Raw genomic sequence first — 17244 nt, forward strand, 5'->3', positions numbered from 1 at the left:
CAGGTGCTCTGTTTCCTTCCACAGTCCAAAGATGTGCAGGTCAGGTGAATTGGCCATGCTAAATTGCCCATGGTGTTAGTGAGGGGTAAATATAGGGGAATGGGTCTGGGTGGGTTACTCTTTGGAGGGTCAGTGTGGACTTGTTGGGCTGAAAGGCATGTTTCAATACTGTAGGGAATCTAATCTAAAGGTGCTAGAGAAATATAAGCTTTTTTTGAATATTTGTTCAATGTCCTTTAAAATACATTTGTCATTGTCTCAATGAGTTCTTGTGACAAAGCATTCAATGCTTCAAGAATTTTCTCCATAAAGTAAATCAGTGATGGGAGAACTGATTTGTAATGTTGAACATACAGTCAAGCTCATGGTGTATGAGCTTGAGGTTTATAAAGTGAAGTCCTTCAATTACCATCATTTACAAGGTCTAGGTTATTCTGATATCCTTGAAATTGCTAGGGCTGTGTTTTGTAGGCACGCTACCTCTAGATCGTGCAAGAAGCATGCAGGAGCAAAAACTACATTTGGCTGTGTCGTGTCACTAGCAAGCAACAGATCCCTGCTGCCTTGCAACTGGAAGGAATGTCTTCTACTGAGTCAGACCTTGGCTAGCCAATGAAGTTGAGTCCTCCAAACCGTCATCTGCATACAAGCACACACTGCTAGTGTGATGTTATTGTGGATGAACTGTTCTAGCGTGATCATGCATCCAGAGTCATTTTGGCTTAGGGATGATTGTAACTAGTAATCTGCATCGCCAGGCTTGTTTGCTCATGTGCAGCCAGCCATATACTCAGATTTATATTTGTGCTAATTACTCCAAATTAATAACACTTAAATAACTGGTAGTTGTTCATTTTCCTAATTAACTGGAGCTCTTAAATAAAGTACAGCATGAATTTTCTGTTGTGAATTCAAGTTTTCTTTTTTTTGTAGGAATCCCTTCTACTGAGGAAGTGCAGATTATGAATCAGGTCGCCTCTATGATGCAGGCAGGAGCTGCGGCAGGTACTCAGTCCAAGCAAAGTGCTAGGCTTTATTCTACAGAAAGTATTGGATCTGCAAGTGATTGGGGCTCAAGTATTAACTCAGGCAGCAATAATGGACAAATAGGAAATGTAAGTAAACCCCTTCACTCTATTATGTATTATTATCTCAATGCCATCAAACTCCTTATCTATGTACAACATGAATCATGACTACATGAGACAGAATTTGATGTTCTTCATGTAATATTTTATCTTGTTTCGTTGTCAGTGTTTTGATGTTATGAAAACTTGAAGTACAATGCCAAAATAACCTAAATGTAATCACTGCTGTTATGCACCTCATACAGCTGAAAACAGCCTTGTGATTAATGAATGGGTTGCAGGTTGAGCAGGTTGCTACTTATTTCTTGACCTAAGCATGAATGTTTAATTAGTTTCCTCATTTGAGTTCCTTTCAAACAAAATTGCACATTTTTTTTGCCAACTTAATTTTAAAGACACAGCCTCCCTTTATTTGCACCAATCATACTTTTGCCTTGTGATGGAAAATCACAGAATTGTTATGGTGCAGAATGAACCATTTGACTCAAGTACTATTAACTAATTATTTTGCATAAAGCCAAAAGCCTGCCTTTTCCCCAAAAACCTGTGTTGTTTCTATTCAAATAATCTTTCAGTAAAAGCAAGGTAAAATTGCCATTGCCCTTAGAGAGACATGGATGCTCAGGTTTAACCTGACCGTCACTCTGCCTCGGGTGAGGGGAGAAACTGAGAAAGAAGAGTCCTCTATGATAACCTCATCTGGTGTGGGAATTGAACCCATGGTGTTGGCATCACGCTGCATTGCAAACCATCTGTCCAGCCAACTGGTCTCATTAAATAATCAATGCAATTTTAATTGTCTCAATTTAACTTGCCGTCAAGTTGTTCATTCCAAACTAACTCTGTGAAAATATATTTCTCGCCTCACATTTACTGCTTTGGGAAAAACTGCACCCTCTGATTCTTAATCCTCTTACAATCAAGAACCATTTTCTCCTGTCGAGACCCTTTATGATTTTGAAAACTTGTATCTGGTCTCGCCTTCCCCTTCTCCAAGTAAAGCAGTCCCAAGTTCTCCAATCTATCCTCATAACTGAAATGTCTATTTGGAACAGTCATTGTGAACCTCTTGTACATTCACTGCAGTGCATTCACAGTGTTCCTGTATTGTGGTGCGCAGAAGTGTACACAGTATTCCAGCTGAGGTGTAACCAGTGTCTGATATAGGTTCACCATAACCTCCCTTGTCTTGTATTTTAAGCCATATTAATGAAGCCAAGATGACCAAATACTATATCAACAGTACTCACTACCTATCGTGCCACTTTTAAAGAGCTGTGCACATAACAAGGTCTCTGTGCTCCTGCACACCCTTTAGTCTGTACTCATTTATTTTGTACTCTCTCTTCATGTTCTTTGTACCAAAGTGCATCATCTTGCAATTCTCCACTTCATCTTCATCCTTATTGTCCTCTTAGTTTACAATTTTTCTATTTTGTTTTCCAACCACAAACTTCCAAGTTTGTTCCTTGCACACTAATATCATTTTTGTATATCAAGAAAAACAACGATCCCAATAACAAACAATGGAGATATCCAATTCAAAACTTACTCCAGATCAAGCAGCATACAATCTTTCCTCTCTTTTCAGTTAGTTTTGTGTCCACTTTGCTGCTGTCCCTTTTAGTTTACGACCCATCACAAGCTCATTGTGTGAATCTATCAAATGCCTTTCGGAAATCCAAGTATACCTTAGCAATGGCCTTTTCCTCGTCACCCCTCTCTTAACTCTTCAAAAAAAATCTTCTGGAATTCATTAGATATGATTTCCCCATAACAAATCCATACTATCTTTTCTAAATTAGCCCACATTTTTACATTTGAATAATTGTAAAATTATTCTGTCCTGAATAATTATTTTTACAAATTTCCCCACTACCAAAGTTGAACTGACTAGTCTGTATGTTTGCAACCTTTTCTGAGCAATGGCATAATGTTTGCAATTTTCCTATTCTCCAGCCCCATCCCCAATCTAGAAGCGGTTGAAAGATAATTATCAGAGCATCTGCAGTTTCCACACACTCATTTTTTTTTCAATATTCTTGGATGTATCTTACCTGGATCTAGCACCTATCAACATTTAGGACTGACTGCTTGTTCAATACCATTGCCTTATCACTTTTAAACCCTTCTAGTGCTTTGGGTTTTCACCTCAGTTGCCATGGCTTGGGCACCATGTGCCTTATATGTATGGATTGATGAAATGTATTCATTTTACCATCTCAGTCATGTTTCTTGCCTCCAAATTTAAATGTCGTTTTTGTTCCTGATTTGCCATATTCCTCCTCTTGCTACCTATTCAATATTGACGTCCTTGCAGCAAGATGTAGGCCAAAGTGCCAGATTGATGAGTAAACTGGACTTGGTGTGAGTTAGGATATTGGCAGCCATGAATGAACAGGCTTTTGTGCATTAAGTCCAGGTCAATGAACCTCCTATACTCCACATAACCATGTCCCAGCATGAGAAACATTGGGATGTTTTTAAAAAAAATGTTGCGATTTACTTGATGAGTTTTGTATTTAAATTTATGCTGAATATTTGCCCAATTCTGAGGCCATTATAATTAGCTGGCTGTCAATTTGTTGTCTTGTCATTTTTTTTGACAGTCAGAATTAATTCTATTTCTCTAAATGTTTTTCCCTTTCAGGTTTCATCATCTAGCAGCCCAACAGTTACTTCAAGTTCAGGTAGTAACAGTTCATTGTCTCCTATTGAACCGATAAGTAGGCTCAAATATTTCACTAATGATAGTTTATGTTCAGATCCTGCGACATCCAGTGTTTCATCACCGACATCTACATATCCAAAAGCACCAGGATTTGAGCGAGAAGATCAGGTAACTCTCATACAAAATTATCTTGTTATAATTGGGGTGAAAGGCTCATTTTGTTTCGAAACAACATATATTTCCCAATTCCATTTTTGCAGTCTTTCATTCCAAAACCTGTTTTGCTCCTATACTTTATGCCATGAATTCCAGTCTGTGTAACCTTTGTATGCAGTAGTAGGGATCCAATTTTACTGGTCAACTTCCACTAAGTGATGTCTCTGATACCTGAACTTCGGTGTCTGCCAATCAAGTTTTCCAAGACAATTGAATGTTTTTTGAAGTCAGTGAAGGTGAATTAATCTGAAACCAAAAAGATTTTCGGAGCATTGTTTGATGAAGACTAAGAAAAATACCTTCAAGTTTATTCTGTGTTTGAATGTTTTGAAAAGGCAATAAAGCAACACTTGCTCTCATTCTTGATCCTTTTTTTAAAAAGACTGGTTTCAACTCTCTTTCCATACTACTTGCATGTTTCTCATATGAGTGTCGAGTTGACCTATATTTGGGACTGCTCCAGTGCGGTCTAAATAGCCCGTAGAAAATGCACAGCTGATTAGTACCATTCATTGAACTAACATCTTCCACAATTCGGAACAACCAAGATTATAAGATAATATTGCTTGCTTCAAATTTGGAAAGAAAGGCACTGGGTATTTTAAACACAGGCTGTTTCCATTTCTCTCTCTCACGCGCGCTCTCTCTCTGTTCTCTCTTCCTCTCTCTCTCTGTTCTCTCTTCCTCTCTCTCTCTCTCTGTTCTCTCTCTCTCTGTTCTCTCTCTCTCTGTTCTCTCTCTCTCTGTTCTCTCTTCTCTGTTCTCTCTTCTCTGTTCTCTGTGTTCGCGCGCCCTCCCTCTGTCCCTCTGGTCTCGAGCTCTCTCTCGCACACATACACAATACTGTGTGACCGGGATTTATTTCCAGGTTTATTGATTTGAGGCAGGAACTGTCAACGTTCCAGATTATCTTATGAAAGAAAAGCCAGAACTGTGTGTGGGAAGCAGGGTTAGTAATTGTAATCAAGACTGTTTGCTCATTGGATGGCGCACACAAGTGTGGGCTGGCTGGACTGAATGGGCCTGTTTCTGTCTTCCACTTCTTTGTACTCCTATGCTATGATAATTTAATTGGAAGTGTGTTACCACGGCAAACCGCAGGTTGTGTTTTGGGATGTTCCAGTGTTGTTCATCTTCTTTCAGTGTCATAAGGAAGGAAAATAAAATATGTTTAAAAAATTGATTTGCTGTAACCTTTGTTTGGGTGTGATCAAATTGTGTGGACAATAACAGATCAGGCAGAACATTGCAACTTGTTACAAAAAGCAAGAGCTTGCATAAATCCGTTCCATGGATAATTCAGGTGTCATTGATGAACTTAATTATTCTGGTAATTTGAGCCAAAATATGCTTTTACCACTACTGGAAATTATGGACAATGTCTCTCTTTTTCCTTTCAATTTCTCTTTGGTCTTCCCAGATGTTATGTTAAATGTGTGCAAGTGAGCATGGTAAGATCAGTGCAGTATATTGCAACATATACTGTGTGAGATGACTGTATGGATATCTTCCAGCTGTTTGTCTGAAAGAATATGTTTATGGCCCTTCCAGAGATTGGAGGGTGTATGGATGTGTATTTGTTGGTCAACATCTTCACTCTTTGCCATCTAGGGTGGAGAGATAGAATTGAAAACTGATGAAGTAAGATGTTATTGTGGTTGTATTGGCTGAGATATTTGAATCGGAACTGAAGTGCTTACAAATGTTTGATTACGTGCAGGCAAAACAACATAAGAATCAAACACTAGAGAGCAACCAGAAATTAAATGAACATGATAGTAAACAGGTGAGTGAGAGATGAAATTTAAATTTGATCTTGAATGTGATGGTTCTACAACTGATAGATTGGGCCTCATTGATATTGCCAGGTAGCTGCTCAGTGCAGAAAAATGATTCTGTCATTTAAGGAGCTGATGGTGACATTGTGACAATGACACTAAAGGTCTGGGGATACTGATTCAAATTCCCTTGTGGCACCTGGCAAAATTTAAATTCAGCTCATTAGTCAATCTGGAATTGAAGGAAATGTTAGTCATGAAAATATCTTTTTTTTTGTCAAAGTGCATCTGATTCATTGATGTCCTTTCGAGAAGGAAATCTGTTGTCTTTGCCTGACCTCGTCTAGATGTGACTTCAGACCCATAGAAATGTGGTTAACTCCTAACTGCTGTTTTAAATTAACGAGCAAACCTCTCGGTTCATGGGCAGTTATGGATGAGCAACAAATGCTAAGTTTTGCCAGTGTGCCAACATCCCGTGAAAGACAGTGAAAACAATTAGCTGAATATTTGACATGGTTTCAGTACACTGTTTCATCTTGAGAAATTTAAACAATAAGAACACCATCATTATGCCTGAACTACCTTAGAATTTGATCAAAAATATTATTTTGTTTAGAAAACATTAATTCACATTAAAGTGATATGAATTTTATTACAAAGAATCTTCTGGGAGCACTAATGCTGATTTCTTACCCACTCCAGAAACATCTTTTATGTTTCTCCCCTTTCCTCTCGTCTTGGCACATTGTTCTGATACTGCTTGTAGCCATCTGGTACCAAATGGTGGTCTTGTGAGAGCATGGGCAGTGTGTGTTAGCAGATGATAGGAATGTGAACAACTTATTTGCCAACTTCAACTTTTATATCCAAAAACAAGCACTTTCCCTATTGAGTGGCCCAGTGATACCTGGCTGGCTGTTTCCTATAACAGCATTGTTATGGCACCAAAGGAGGCCATTTGACCCATCATGTTGGCATTAGTTCTGCAAAGAGCATTATAACTTGGTGCCATTTTCCTCTTTTTTTTTCTCCCCATATCCTAATCTGATGCTCCAGTGACTATCTTGATTGACTCTGCCTCCACCACACTTCTAATTCGTTTATTCCTGACACGAAACACTCTCTGTATGAAAAGAATTCTCCCATCACATTTTCTGTGTTTTCAAACCACTTTAAGACTCTCTCTACTTGCTGTTGATTCTTTTACAGGTGTGATCTGTTTCTACCCATCTACTATCCAGATCTATTATCATTTTGAAAGCACCTATTAGATTTCCTCTTAGTCATCTTATCTCCAATGAGATCAGTCTGATCCTTTCCAATATGTCCCTGTAACTGAAATTTGTCATCCCTGGAACTATTTTTGTGCATTTCTTCCGTACTCTTGCCAATGTATTTGCATCCTTCCTATGGTGTGGGAGCCAAAAGTGTACACAACTCGAGCCGAGATCTAACAAATGTTTTGTTCTGTATAGATTCAGAAAAACCTTCCTGCTCTTCTACCTTGAACCTCTAGAACTAAAGGATAGTATGCTTTGTTTCCAGCTTGCTTCACCTGTCCTGCTATCTTTTGGTGATGTATGCATGCCTACAACCAGGTCCTTCTGTTTCTGCACCCCATTAAATAATGTGCCAACTATTTATATTATCTCTTCATTTTTCGGCCTATCGAAATGTAACACTTCTCCGTTCTTCACATTGAGCTTATTCACCCATTCCGCCAACTTGTCAATGTCCTTTCGACGTTCTACACAGTTTTCACAGCCAACATTGCTTCCAGGTTTCATATCATAATCAGAGCTAGTATCATCTGCAAATTTTGAATTTTTCCCCTGTACATCAAGAACTAGATATTTAAGATATATGGAAAAGCAAGGATCCCAATACTGAACATCTGGAAAACTGCCACAAACCTCCCTTCGGCCTGAAAAATATCCATTGCCTATTACTCTGTTACATATTGGTGAGCCAATTTTGTATCACATTGCTACTGTTACTTTCATTCCATGAGTTATAATTTCTTACACATCTGTTCAATGCCTTTTGAAAAGCCATGTACACTACATTAACACCATTATCCCCATTGACCTTTTCTATTCCCTCTTCCAAAACTCCAAGCTAATCAAGCATTAGAATTCCATACTGGTTCTTCGTAAGCAACCCATCTTTTCCTTGTGACTACTGTTCTGTCGTAAGGAATTGTTTCATGAAATGTTCCGTCATTGTTGTGAAACTGACTGGACCATAATTGCTGGGCTCATGTTTGAACAAGAGCTGAAGCCTGCAATTCTCCAGTCCTTTGGCATCTATCCTGAGTCCAGGGAAGACTGAAAGACTCTGCCTAGTATCAGGTAAACTGCACTGTCACTTTTTTCAGTATCCTTGGATTCATCTCATCCAGTCCTAACATTTTAACAGCCAATATTGATAGTATATACCAACACTTGCTGCTCAATTTTCAATCCTCCTTGTTGTACCGTTTCCTTCTCACCACACTCCACCCCCCCCCACCTCCACCCCTCACATATGTCCAAGACCCCTCCACATCCATCATAGATTTACCTGCACTTCCACACATGTCATTTATTGTATCCATTGCTCCCAATGCGGTCTCCTCTACATTGGGAAGACAGGACACCGACTTGCAGAGCGCTTCAGAGAACATCTCCGGGACACATGCATGAAGCAACCCCACCGCCCATGGCCGAGCACTTAAACTCCATCTCCCACCCACCAAGGACATGCAGGTGCTGGGCCTCTTCCATTGCCAAACCCCAAGCACCCGATGACTGGAGGAGGAAGGCCTCATCGTCCGCCTTGGGACCCTCCAACCATATGGGATCAATGTGGACTTAAACAGTTTCCACGTTTCCCTTCCGCCCACCTTATCCCGGATCCAGCCTTCTAACTCAGCATCGCCCTCATGACCTGACCTGACCTACCCACCCATCCGCTCCACCCTCCTCTCCGACTTATCGCCATTACCCCCAACTTCATCTCAACCTTTTGCACTCTCAGCTACCTTCCCCCACAGCCCATCTCAACCCCCCCATCTCTGAATCATCTCTTTACCCCCTTGGCTCTCAGGGCTCACTGCTGATTTAGGGTCTGTCCTACTGTGCTTTTCCAGCACCACACTCTCAACTCTTCCTTTTCACCACTGCCTGCATAGTAAATTCAGATCAAGAAAAATGCAATATTTTCATTTAAAACCTCAGTCAAGCCTCTTACTTCCATGTGCAATTCTCCTTTCTTGGTTCCCAGAAAGGCACAATTCCTTTTGCAACTCTTTTACTATTTATATGCCTCACGAATGCTCTGAGATTTTCTCTACTTATTGACCACCATCCCTTTTTTGAGTCCTACAGCTGACAACCAGACCCTTTGGTCCAACCAATTAATGTTGACCATTTTCCCAAACTAAACTAATCCCAGTTGCCTGAGCTTGGCCCATATTCCACCAAACCTTTCTTATTCATGAACTTATCCAAATATCTTTTAAATGTTGTAACTGTGCCTGTTTCTACCACTTTCTCTGGCAGTTCATTCCACGCACAAACCACTCTTTGTGTAAAAGGTTTCCCTTCATCTCCTTTTTAAATCTATCTTCTCTTACCTTAAAAATATGCACTCTCTAGTTTTGAACTGCCCTACTCTCGAGAAAAGACCTTTGTCATCCACCTTGTCTATTCGCCTCATGATCTTATAAACCTCTGTTAAGACCAGCCCTGAATCTCCTGTGCTCCATGAAAGGAGTCTCAGTCTTTCCCATATGTTTCCGTACCTCAAACCCTGTATTCCCGGCAACATCCTAGTAAATTGTTTCTGAACACACTCCAATTTAATAATAACCTTCCGATAACAGGGTGACTAGAACTGCTCACAGCACTCCAGAAGAGGCCTCACCAACCACCTGCACAATTTCAACATAATGTCCCAACTCCTCTACACAAAATTCTGAGCAATGAAGGCATATGTGCCAAACATCGCCTTACCATTCTGTCTATCTGTGACACAAATTTCAAAGAATTATGTACCTGAACCCCTAGGTCTTTCTCTGTTCTACAACACCACCCAGAACCTTATCGTTAATTAATTAAATGATGTCCTTCTTTGTACTACCAAAATTATTCAAATTAAACTCCATCTGCCACTTCTTAGCCCATTGACCCAATTGATCAAGATCTGTTTGTAATCTTAGATGAACTTCTTCACTGTCCACTGTACACCAATCTTGGTATCATCTGCAAACATTAACAATTCTCCTATATTCTCAGTAAAATCATTTATATAAATGTATTGTTTGTCTAATAAGGTTCTTGCCCCATCTCGCCATTTCTATTTTTACTTCTTGGTTCTCAGTTGTATTTTCTACCTGACACCTGTCATAAGTGCTCTTAATTTTAATTTAACCTTTTTTAAAATCTGGGGAGCTCTGGATCTGTTTGCTTTCCATTTTTCTGTTCAGGGAATACACCTCTAAATATACGTCAATTAGCTCCTCTTTGAAGATATCCTACTGTTGAATCACAATTTCATTCCTAGTGTTTGATAATCCCTTTAATTGCTAAAGGGATTGAGTTTAAAAGCAGGAAGGTTATGTTGCAGCTGTATCGGGTGCTGGTGAGGCCTCACCTGGAGTACTGCATGCTGTTATGGTCTCCTTACGTGAGAGACAATGTACTGGTATTCGACTGGGTGCAGAGAAGGTTCACTAGGTTGATTCTGGATTGAGACTTATGAGGAGAGACTGACTAGGCCGGGATTATATTCAATGGAATTCAGAAGAATGATGGGAATCATTTAGAAACATATAAAATTATAAATGGAATAGATAAAGTGGAGAGGATGTTTCCACTGGCAGGTGAAACTAGGACAAGCGGGCATAGCCTCAAAATTAGGGGGAGCAGATTTAGGACTGAATTGAGAAGGAACTTCTCCACCCAGAGGGTTGTGAACCTATGGATTGGTAAGTAGAGCTGATGCATGAAAAGATCAGCCATGATCTTACTGAACAGCGGAGCAGGCTCCAAGACTCGAGCCATGCCTATGTTGTTTGTCCCAATGTGTACCACAACAACCGGATCCTTCCCTCTCACTCCAATATCCTTTTCAAGGCAGTCAGAGATGTCCTGCGCCCTGGCACCAGGCAGGCAACACATCACGCGGGACTCTCGATCGAGCTCGCAAAGGATGCTATCTGTAATAGAATCCCCTATAACTATCACTTGTCTTTTACTCCACCTTCCCCCCCCCCCCCCCCCCCCCCCCCCACCCCGATTGCCTCCCTCCTGCCGTGGTCAGCTGGCTCATTCTCCCTACAACCCTTTTCCTCATCTACACAGGGGGGTAAGTAACTCATATCTGTTGGACAAGGTCAAGAGCTGCGGCTCCTCCGTTCCTGAGCTCGGGAACCCCCTACCTACCTCACTTGCAATCTGACCCGACTGTCCTGATCACTGAATTTGAATCGCACTTAGTATTTCTCTAGCCTGTGTCTTGCTGGCCAAGAAAGAAGGCAGTTCTTCTGCTTAATCTGATATTAGGAATTGAGGTTGTCAACATAATTTCTACTCTGCACTTAACTTGAAATGTTGTAATTAAGGCAGTCATGATGCAAAAATTATTTTTCGGTTATCATGCAGCAAGTGCAATTGAGCATTTTTCCTTTGATTACAGATTAATAGGATCCTGAATAATTTGACTGAAAAATATTTATAACATTGCTATTCCCACAACTGGGAAAAGCTCAATTTCAAAATCAAAAATCAATAGTTTTTGGAAAAAGTTTATTTATAAATCTTTTGTTTCTCACAATGGAGTTTATGAAACTCCATCATGTGAAAATGATTGCATTTATTAAATGCAATTCGAAATTAATTATTATTAATTAGTTTGTTCGTAAGTTCATTCTTATTCTAACCAAATTGTTTCTGTCCTTTTGCAGAATCTTTTAAATGTGTTTTCAGTGGTAAATCCACTGGCTTCCAGTATAACATCCAGTTTGGCATCTAGTATTGGATCTGATACTTCATCTCCCTCGACTTTGTCAACTATGAATGCCAAAGCAGTTCCATTTTACCCTGCCAGCAATACAGTAGAATCCGTTATTGGTGAGTTCTAATTTAATTTGGAGAGCTATTTGGATATCTCTAGAGCTGTGATTTTGAATTATTTGTCGTAACCTTGGTGGTTGAGATTTAATATCTTGATAATAGAACTGTTTTTGTTCTGATTATGCTGCTTCATTTACTCAGCTACATTGGAGAGTATTGAATGTCAGAAGTGGTATTAACATCAAACTCTCAGTTTATGTACAGTGACCCCTACTGAAAGTGCATGTTATTAAGGATAGTTGTAGTTTGTATATTAAACTTTTCTATTGGTTAAGTACTGTTTCTAATCCTGGCTAGACGAGACTATTCAGGACTGAACGACTATGGCTGCATTATCTCTTTGGAGCTTTCTTCCAGTTCCAGTTTTACTTTCCTGTTTGCCACCGATTTCCTGCCAGCTGTTGTTTTTACCCAAATATTGAATGGAATTTTCAGGTTCATTTTACCAGTAAATCTGGACCATTACCTGATGTATCCAACATTGTTATGGACCAGACCTAATTCTCTCAAAAGATGTCAAGGAGATGGCCTAGACGTTCACATTTTCTTGTTTCAAAGGCAAATGCCAGGCATTGCATTCCATGTGCAGTTTGATTGGTCAAACTACCAGGCTTGAAGCAAAGCACAATTTAATCATACACTGCAGTTAAAATGCAGACAAAATGAAAATAAAAGTTGGACGAACTGTAACTATTGAAATCCTTAAAGTAATAACATACTCCTTAACTGTTCTAATGTGATAACATCCTATAAACATACCCATGGCAAAGGCAAAGTGAGTAAAATAGATAGTCTCACATACAATTCCAGCAGCACAAAGAGAACCCTAGCTTTTAGCTGCAACAGAGAGAGGAAAAACAGCTTCCACATCAAGACCCCAGCAACTCATACTGAAAGCTAAAAGCTTGGTTCTGTGGGAGCTTGACCCTACCTGTTCAGGGTGCTTCTGTTGTTTCAGTTTAAAAAAAAAACCCAAGGCCTCACAAGCTGTTTACTTTATTGGCTTTAAGCAGGTTGCTCGTCGCCTCTCTCATTCTCTGTTTAAAAAAAAGACAAAATATACCTCTATAAACCATAGTTTTATAACCTCCTACACCCCATCAATATGCAAAGATGGCTTAATTTTTAAAACTTTTAGTTTTGTGCTATCAGTAGACTATAATACAGACACATTAAATTGACTCTAAGCTTGCAAATGTTCATGACTACAGTCCATTTCAATCCATTTATTCCCTGCCACTGGATGCCTCCATTTTACTTTTTCAAAGTTGTGACAATGCAACGGCAAATACATTCTTTTGTCCTGCCACATGTATAATTTAAAAATTGAATTGCTACAGTAATAAGCTCAATCTACATCTGTAATTTTCTTAAAAACATTAAGGGATTATGATCAATGTACAGTTGTCTCAGACACATTACTGACAATGTAAATTTGAAATGTTACAATGCCAACACTAACCTTAAGGTCGTCATCTTAATTGTGGGATACTTCTGTTGATGACTATTCAGTTTTTTGAATAAATACCTGTTAAGTCTTTCTATCTTATTTTCTTGCAAGAGTATAGCACAGACACCCACATCACTTGCATTGATAGCAGCCTTGAATGGCTTTGCATAATTGCATGTAGCTAACACTTGCGCAATATTAACAGTTTTTGAGGTTGTCAAATGTCTTCTGACATCATTCTGTGGACTGAAATTGTCTGCATTTCTTCAAGTCAGTCAGTGGAGCAACTGCACTGCTAAAATTCAGTACAAACTTCAGCTAAAAACTGCTCAGTCCCAGGAATTGTAGTACTTACCTCTTCTTCCGTGATATCTGAAACTCTCCAGTAATCTTTATTTTCACATCCCATAAGTACTTTTGTCTGTTTCCAATGACGTGGCCAAGGAATGTGACTTGGGCTTTTGTGAGCTCACTCTTAGCCAGGTTTATCACCAAGCTCACTCCTGAAGTCAGTTGAACCCTTCCAGTAGGTGCTCCAAATATTCCTTGTCAGTGTGACTAAAATTTACCAGACCATCAATGTACACCACACAGTTGTGGAATCCAGAAATGACCACCTTGGTTATTCTTTAACGTGTGGCTGGCATATCTTTCATACTAAACTGCATAACTTTAAACTGGTACAGTCCATTCAGTGTCATGAAAACCAAAATTTCCTTTTGCTGTTTTGGATAAAGATACTTGCCAGTGTGACTCTGAAATTTTGAAATATAATTTGCTTGTCCCACTTTGCCAATAAAATTTTCCAAGCAGAGTGCAAAATATGAATGAGATTTTGTAACTACATTGACTTTTATGATAGTCCACACATAATCGTTGGGTACCATTTGGTTTTGGCACCATCTCTGTGGGTGAGCTCCATTCCCTGCAGCCCACTTCAATTATATTATCTTTAATTTATTGTCATGTGTACCCAACTAAGTGAAAAGCTTTGTTTATGATCAGTATAGGCAGATCATAATAAGCAAGGAAATACAGATCAAAAAGACTTGGGCATGTGCTAAGCGAGATCAATGTTATCAAGATCAGCATTATTTGAAGCGAGAGTCCATTTATCAGTCTGATAACAGCCAGGAAGAGGTTGTAGGAAATCATTACCTGGGATGCGATGGGTCTTTGTTAATGTTGGCAGCCTTTCCACGGCAGCGAGCAGTGTAAATAGAGACCGTGGATGGAACGTTGTCTTCTGTGATAGACTGGGCTGTGCACACCATCTTCTGTAATTTCTTACGACCCTGGGCAGAGCAGTTGTCATACCAGGCCGTTATGCACCCGGACAGTCTACTTTCACTGGTGCATCTGTAGAAGTTGGTGAGGGTCATTATGGACATGCCAAATTTTCTGAGCCATCTGGGGAAGAAGAGGTGTTGTTGTGCCTTCTTGACCATCATGTCAATGTGAGAAGTCAAGGACAGGTTGTTGGTTATCGTTACTCTGAAGGATTTGACGCTCTGCAACCTCTCAACCTCAGTTCTATTGATGTAGAAGTCTGAAGTCAACGATCAGTTCTTTAGTTTTGCCGATGTTGAGAGAGAGGTTCTCATTGCACCATGTCACCAAGCCCTCGATCACCTTTCTGCATTTTGACCTGTTGTTAGATACTCGTCCTATGGTGGTGCTGTCAGCGACCTTGTGGATGGCATTCATTCGGAATTTGACAACACAGTTGCAGGTGTAAAGAGAGTACCATATAAGGCTGAGAATGCATCCTTGGCAGGCTCCAGTGTTGAATGTTATTGTAAAGGAGGTACATGAGTTCAATATTTTTTTGAACTTGTGCTATCTTAAGAAGGCTAACTCTATAAAGATGTTGCTTAATTGGAACAGCATTTCTTATATCTACATCACGCATAATTAGATTGATACTTTCCAGCTTATTCCCACATATTTCTGTGTGATTGTAATGACTCTTTCAGGTCATTTCAATTTTCCTTTAGAAAGTAATTCAGTAATTTATTCTATTTTTGAGAACTTCCTCATTGTCCAATTTATTTTGAGGAATGTCCAATTCAGAATAGTCTGAGCTGGGTTCTTCACTCTTGTCACCAGTAACACATCCTCTTTTTGTTTTCATTCCTTATCAAAATACCTTTTTGAGCATATTCATATGACCCACTGAGATATTTCTTTCTCTCTGGTGTTCTTTACCTTTCTCAGTTCCCTGTCGATTTGATAAGGCCCACTAAACCTTGCCTTTAAAGGTTCACCAGCCAACTCACCTGTTCTTTTTAATTTCTGCCTAAAATTTGACACACAGTCCAAATATGTGGTCTCTGAACTCTGACTCCCCAATTTCTCCTTAATTTCAGTGGTCTTCTCACTTCCTGTCAAAATCTAATTCAAATTGGCTGAATTTAGTTGATTTATTTGATGCATCCCTAATTGCAAACAGTACAAATGGAGTTCCTCGATCTCAATCCTCTGGATAATCTTGATTATAAGCCCTCAACATGTCTTTTAAGTTTGATGCCTCAGTTCTAATGCTCCCTGCAATTCTGGATGGTACGCAGTGGATTTGGATTGTTTTATTCCTAGATATCCATAACTTCCTTCAATAATTTGAATGTAAAATTTGACCCTTAATCTGCTTGTATCTTTGTGGGTGGTCCGTATCTCATAAAGAACAAATTTAAATAACTCTTCTACAATGTTTTTAGCCATGATACTGTGTAATGGAGTGGCCTCTGGAAATCCTGTAGATGCATCCATTATGGTCAATAAATACTGATTCCCACTTTTTTTTGTTTTAGGTAGGGTTTCTGTGCAATCAACTTAGACTCTGGTAAAAGTTCCTCAGATGCAGGCATGAATATTAAGGGTCCTGATTTTATCACTGGCTGAGGTTTTGCAATTACCTGATACGTTTAACATGTCATGTCTGACAAATGTCAACCACATTCTTCAGCAGTCCAGGCCAATAAAATGTTTTTTCATTTTGGCTTGTGTTTTCCTTACTCCCAGATGACACTCTATTGGTAATTTATATGTTACCTGCAGTGCTTCTTTTCTTTAAGCCATCAGTAATGCCACTTGACAAAATTTTGCCCATTTTCCGTCTGCCTGAATATGTGATGGGCTCCATTTCCTCATCAAGACTTCATTTTAAGATACAACATTCTGGGATGCACTCAGTTTCTACTTCTGAGTATGCTTTTTTTTTCCTGAAAACTGCTTTCATTTTTCATCATTCTGTTGTAATTCAGCTAATTTCTCCAAACTAAAAACGTCCATCCTGTCCTCCATCTATTCTTGTTTTCTTCTCAACCATTTGATCAAGCTTGGTTTCTGATATTTAAACTTGAACTTCTTTATCTTTATTCTTTGATTTCTCCTCCTGCTTCAACCTGTGGTTTTGTGACCTTGTTAACATACAGTTAGGAAAAATGCCAGAATATACTTTGTGTAACACCTCAGTTCCTGATTTTCCACTGGCCTTTCAACCCCAGTGGGCATGACTCCCATCTGTGATTCAGCAATATTATTATCAAGGATAAAATGGATTTCTGCAACTGATTAATTTCTCTATTACTCTCAACATCACTTCAACACGTTTCACTGGTCTCTCCAGCCTTACTTTGTCTCATGGAACACTGCTGTTCTGGCCATGAATTCCAGTATTGGAGGAAGTGATGTGGTACCAAATGGCTGCTGTGTCCTGGATTGTTCCAGGTTTGTTGACTGTTGTAGGAGTTGTCATCCAGGCAAGTGAGGAGTATTCTATCACACTTCTAATTCATGCCTTGAAGATCATTGACTAGCTTTGGAGGGTCAGGAAGTAAATTGCTCAATACAGGATTTCTAGCCTCTGACTGGCTCTTGTAGTCACAGTATTTATATGCAGTATTTATAGTGATGCCATTAC

At 39.4% G+C, this 17244-nt stretch overlaps 1 protein-coding gene across 1 annotated transcript in view; it reads left to right on the plus strand.

Annotated features, from left to right (window-relative positions):
* The window catches only part of unkl (unk like zinc finger), a 117260-nt gene that overhangs the window by 73455 nt on the left and 26561 nt on the right, over positions 1–17244 (plus strand). The window contains exons 8-12 of the mRNA XM_060840262.1: positions 934–1115; positions 3739–3778; positions 3854–3927; positions 5696–5761; positions 11704–11869. Of these exons, the coding sequence (XP_060696245.1) occupies positions 934–1115; positions 3739–3778; positions 3854–3927; positions 5696–5761; positions 11704–11869 (528 nt within the window). The remainder of the gene's footprint in view (positions 1–933; positions 1116–3738; positions 3779–3853; positions 3928–5695; positions 5762–11703; positions 11870–17244) is intronic.

The sequence above is a fragment of the Hemiscyllium ocellatum genome, chromosome 20, assembly GCF_020745735.1.
Source record: "Hemiscyllium ocellatum isolate sHemOce1 chromosome 20, sHemOce1.pat.X.cur, whole genome shotgun sequence".
In the NCBI taxonomy this organism is placed as follows: domain Eukaryota; kingdom Metazoa; phylum Chordata; class Chondrichthyes; order Orectolobiformes; family Hemiscylliidae; genus Hemiscyllium; species Hemiscyllium ocellatum.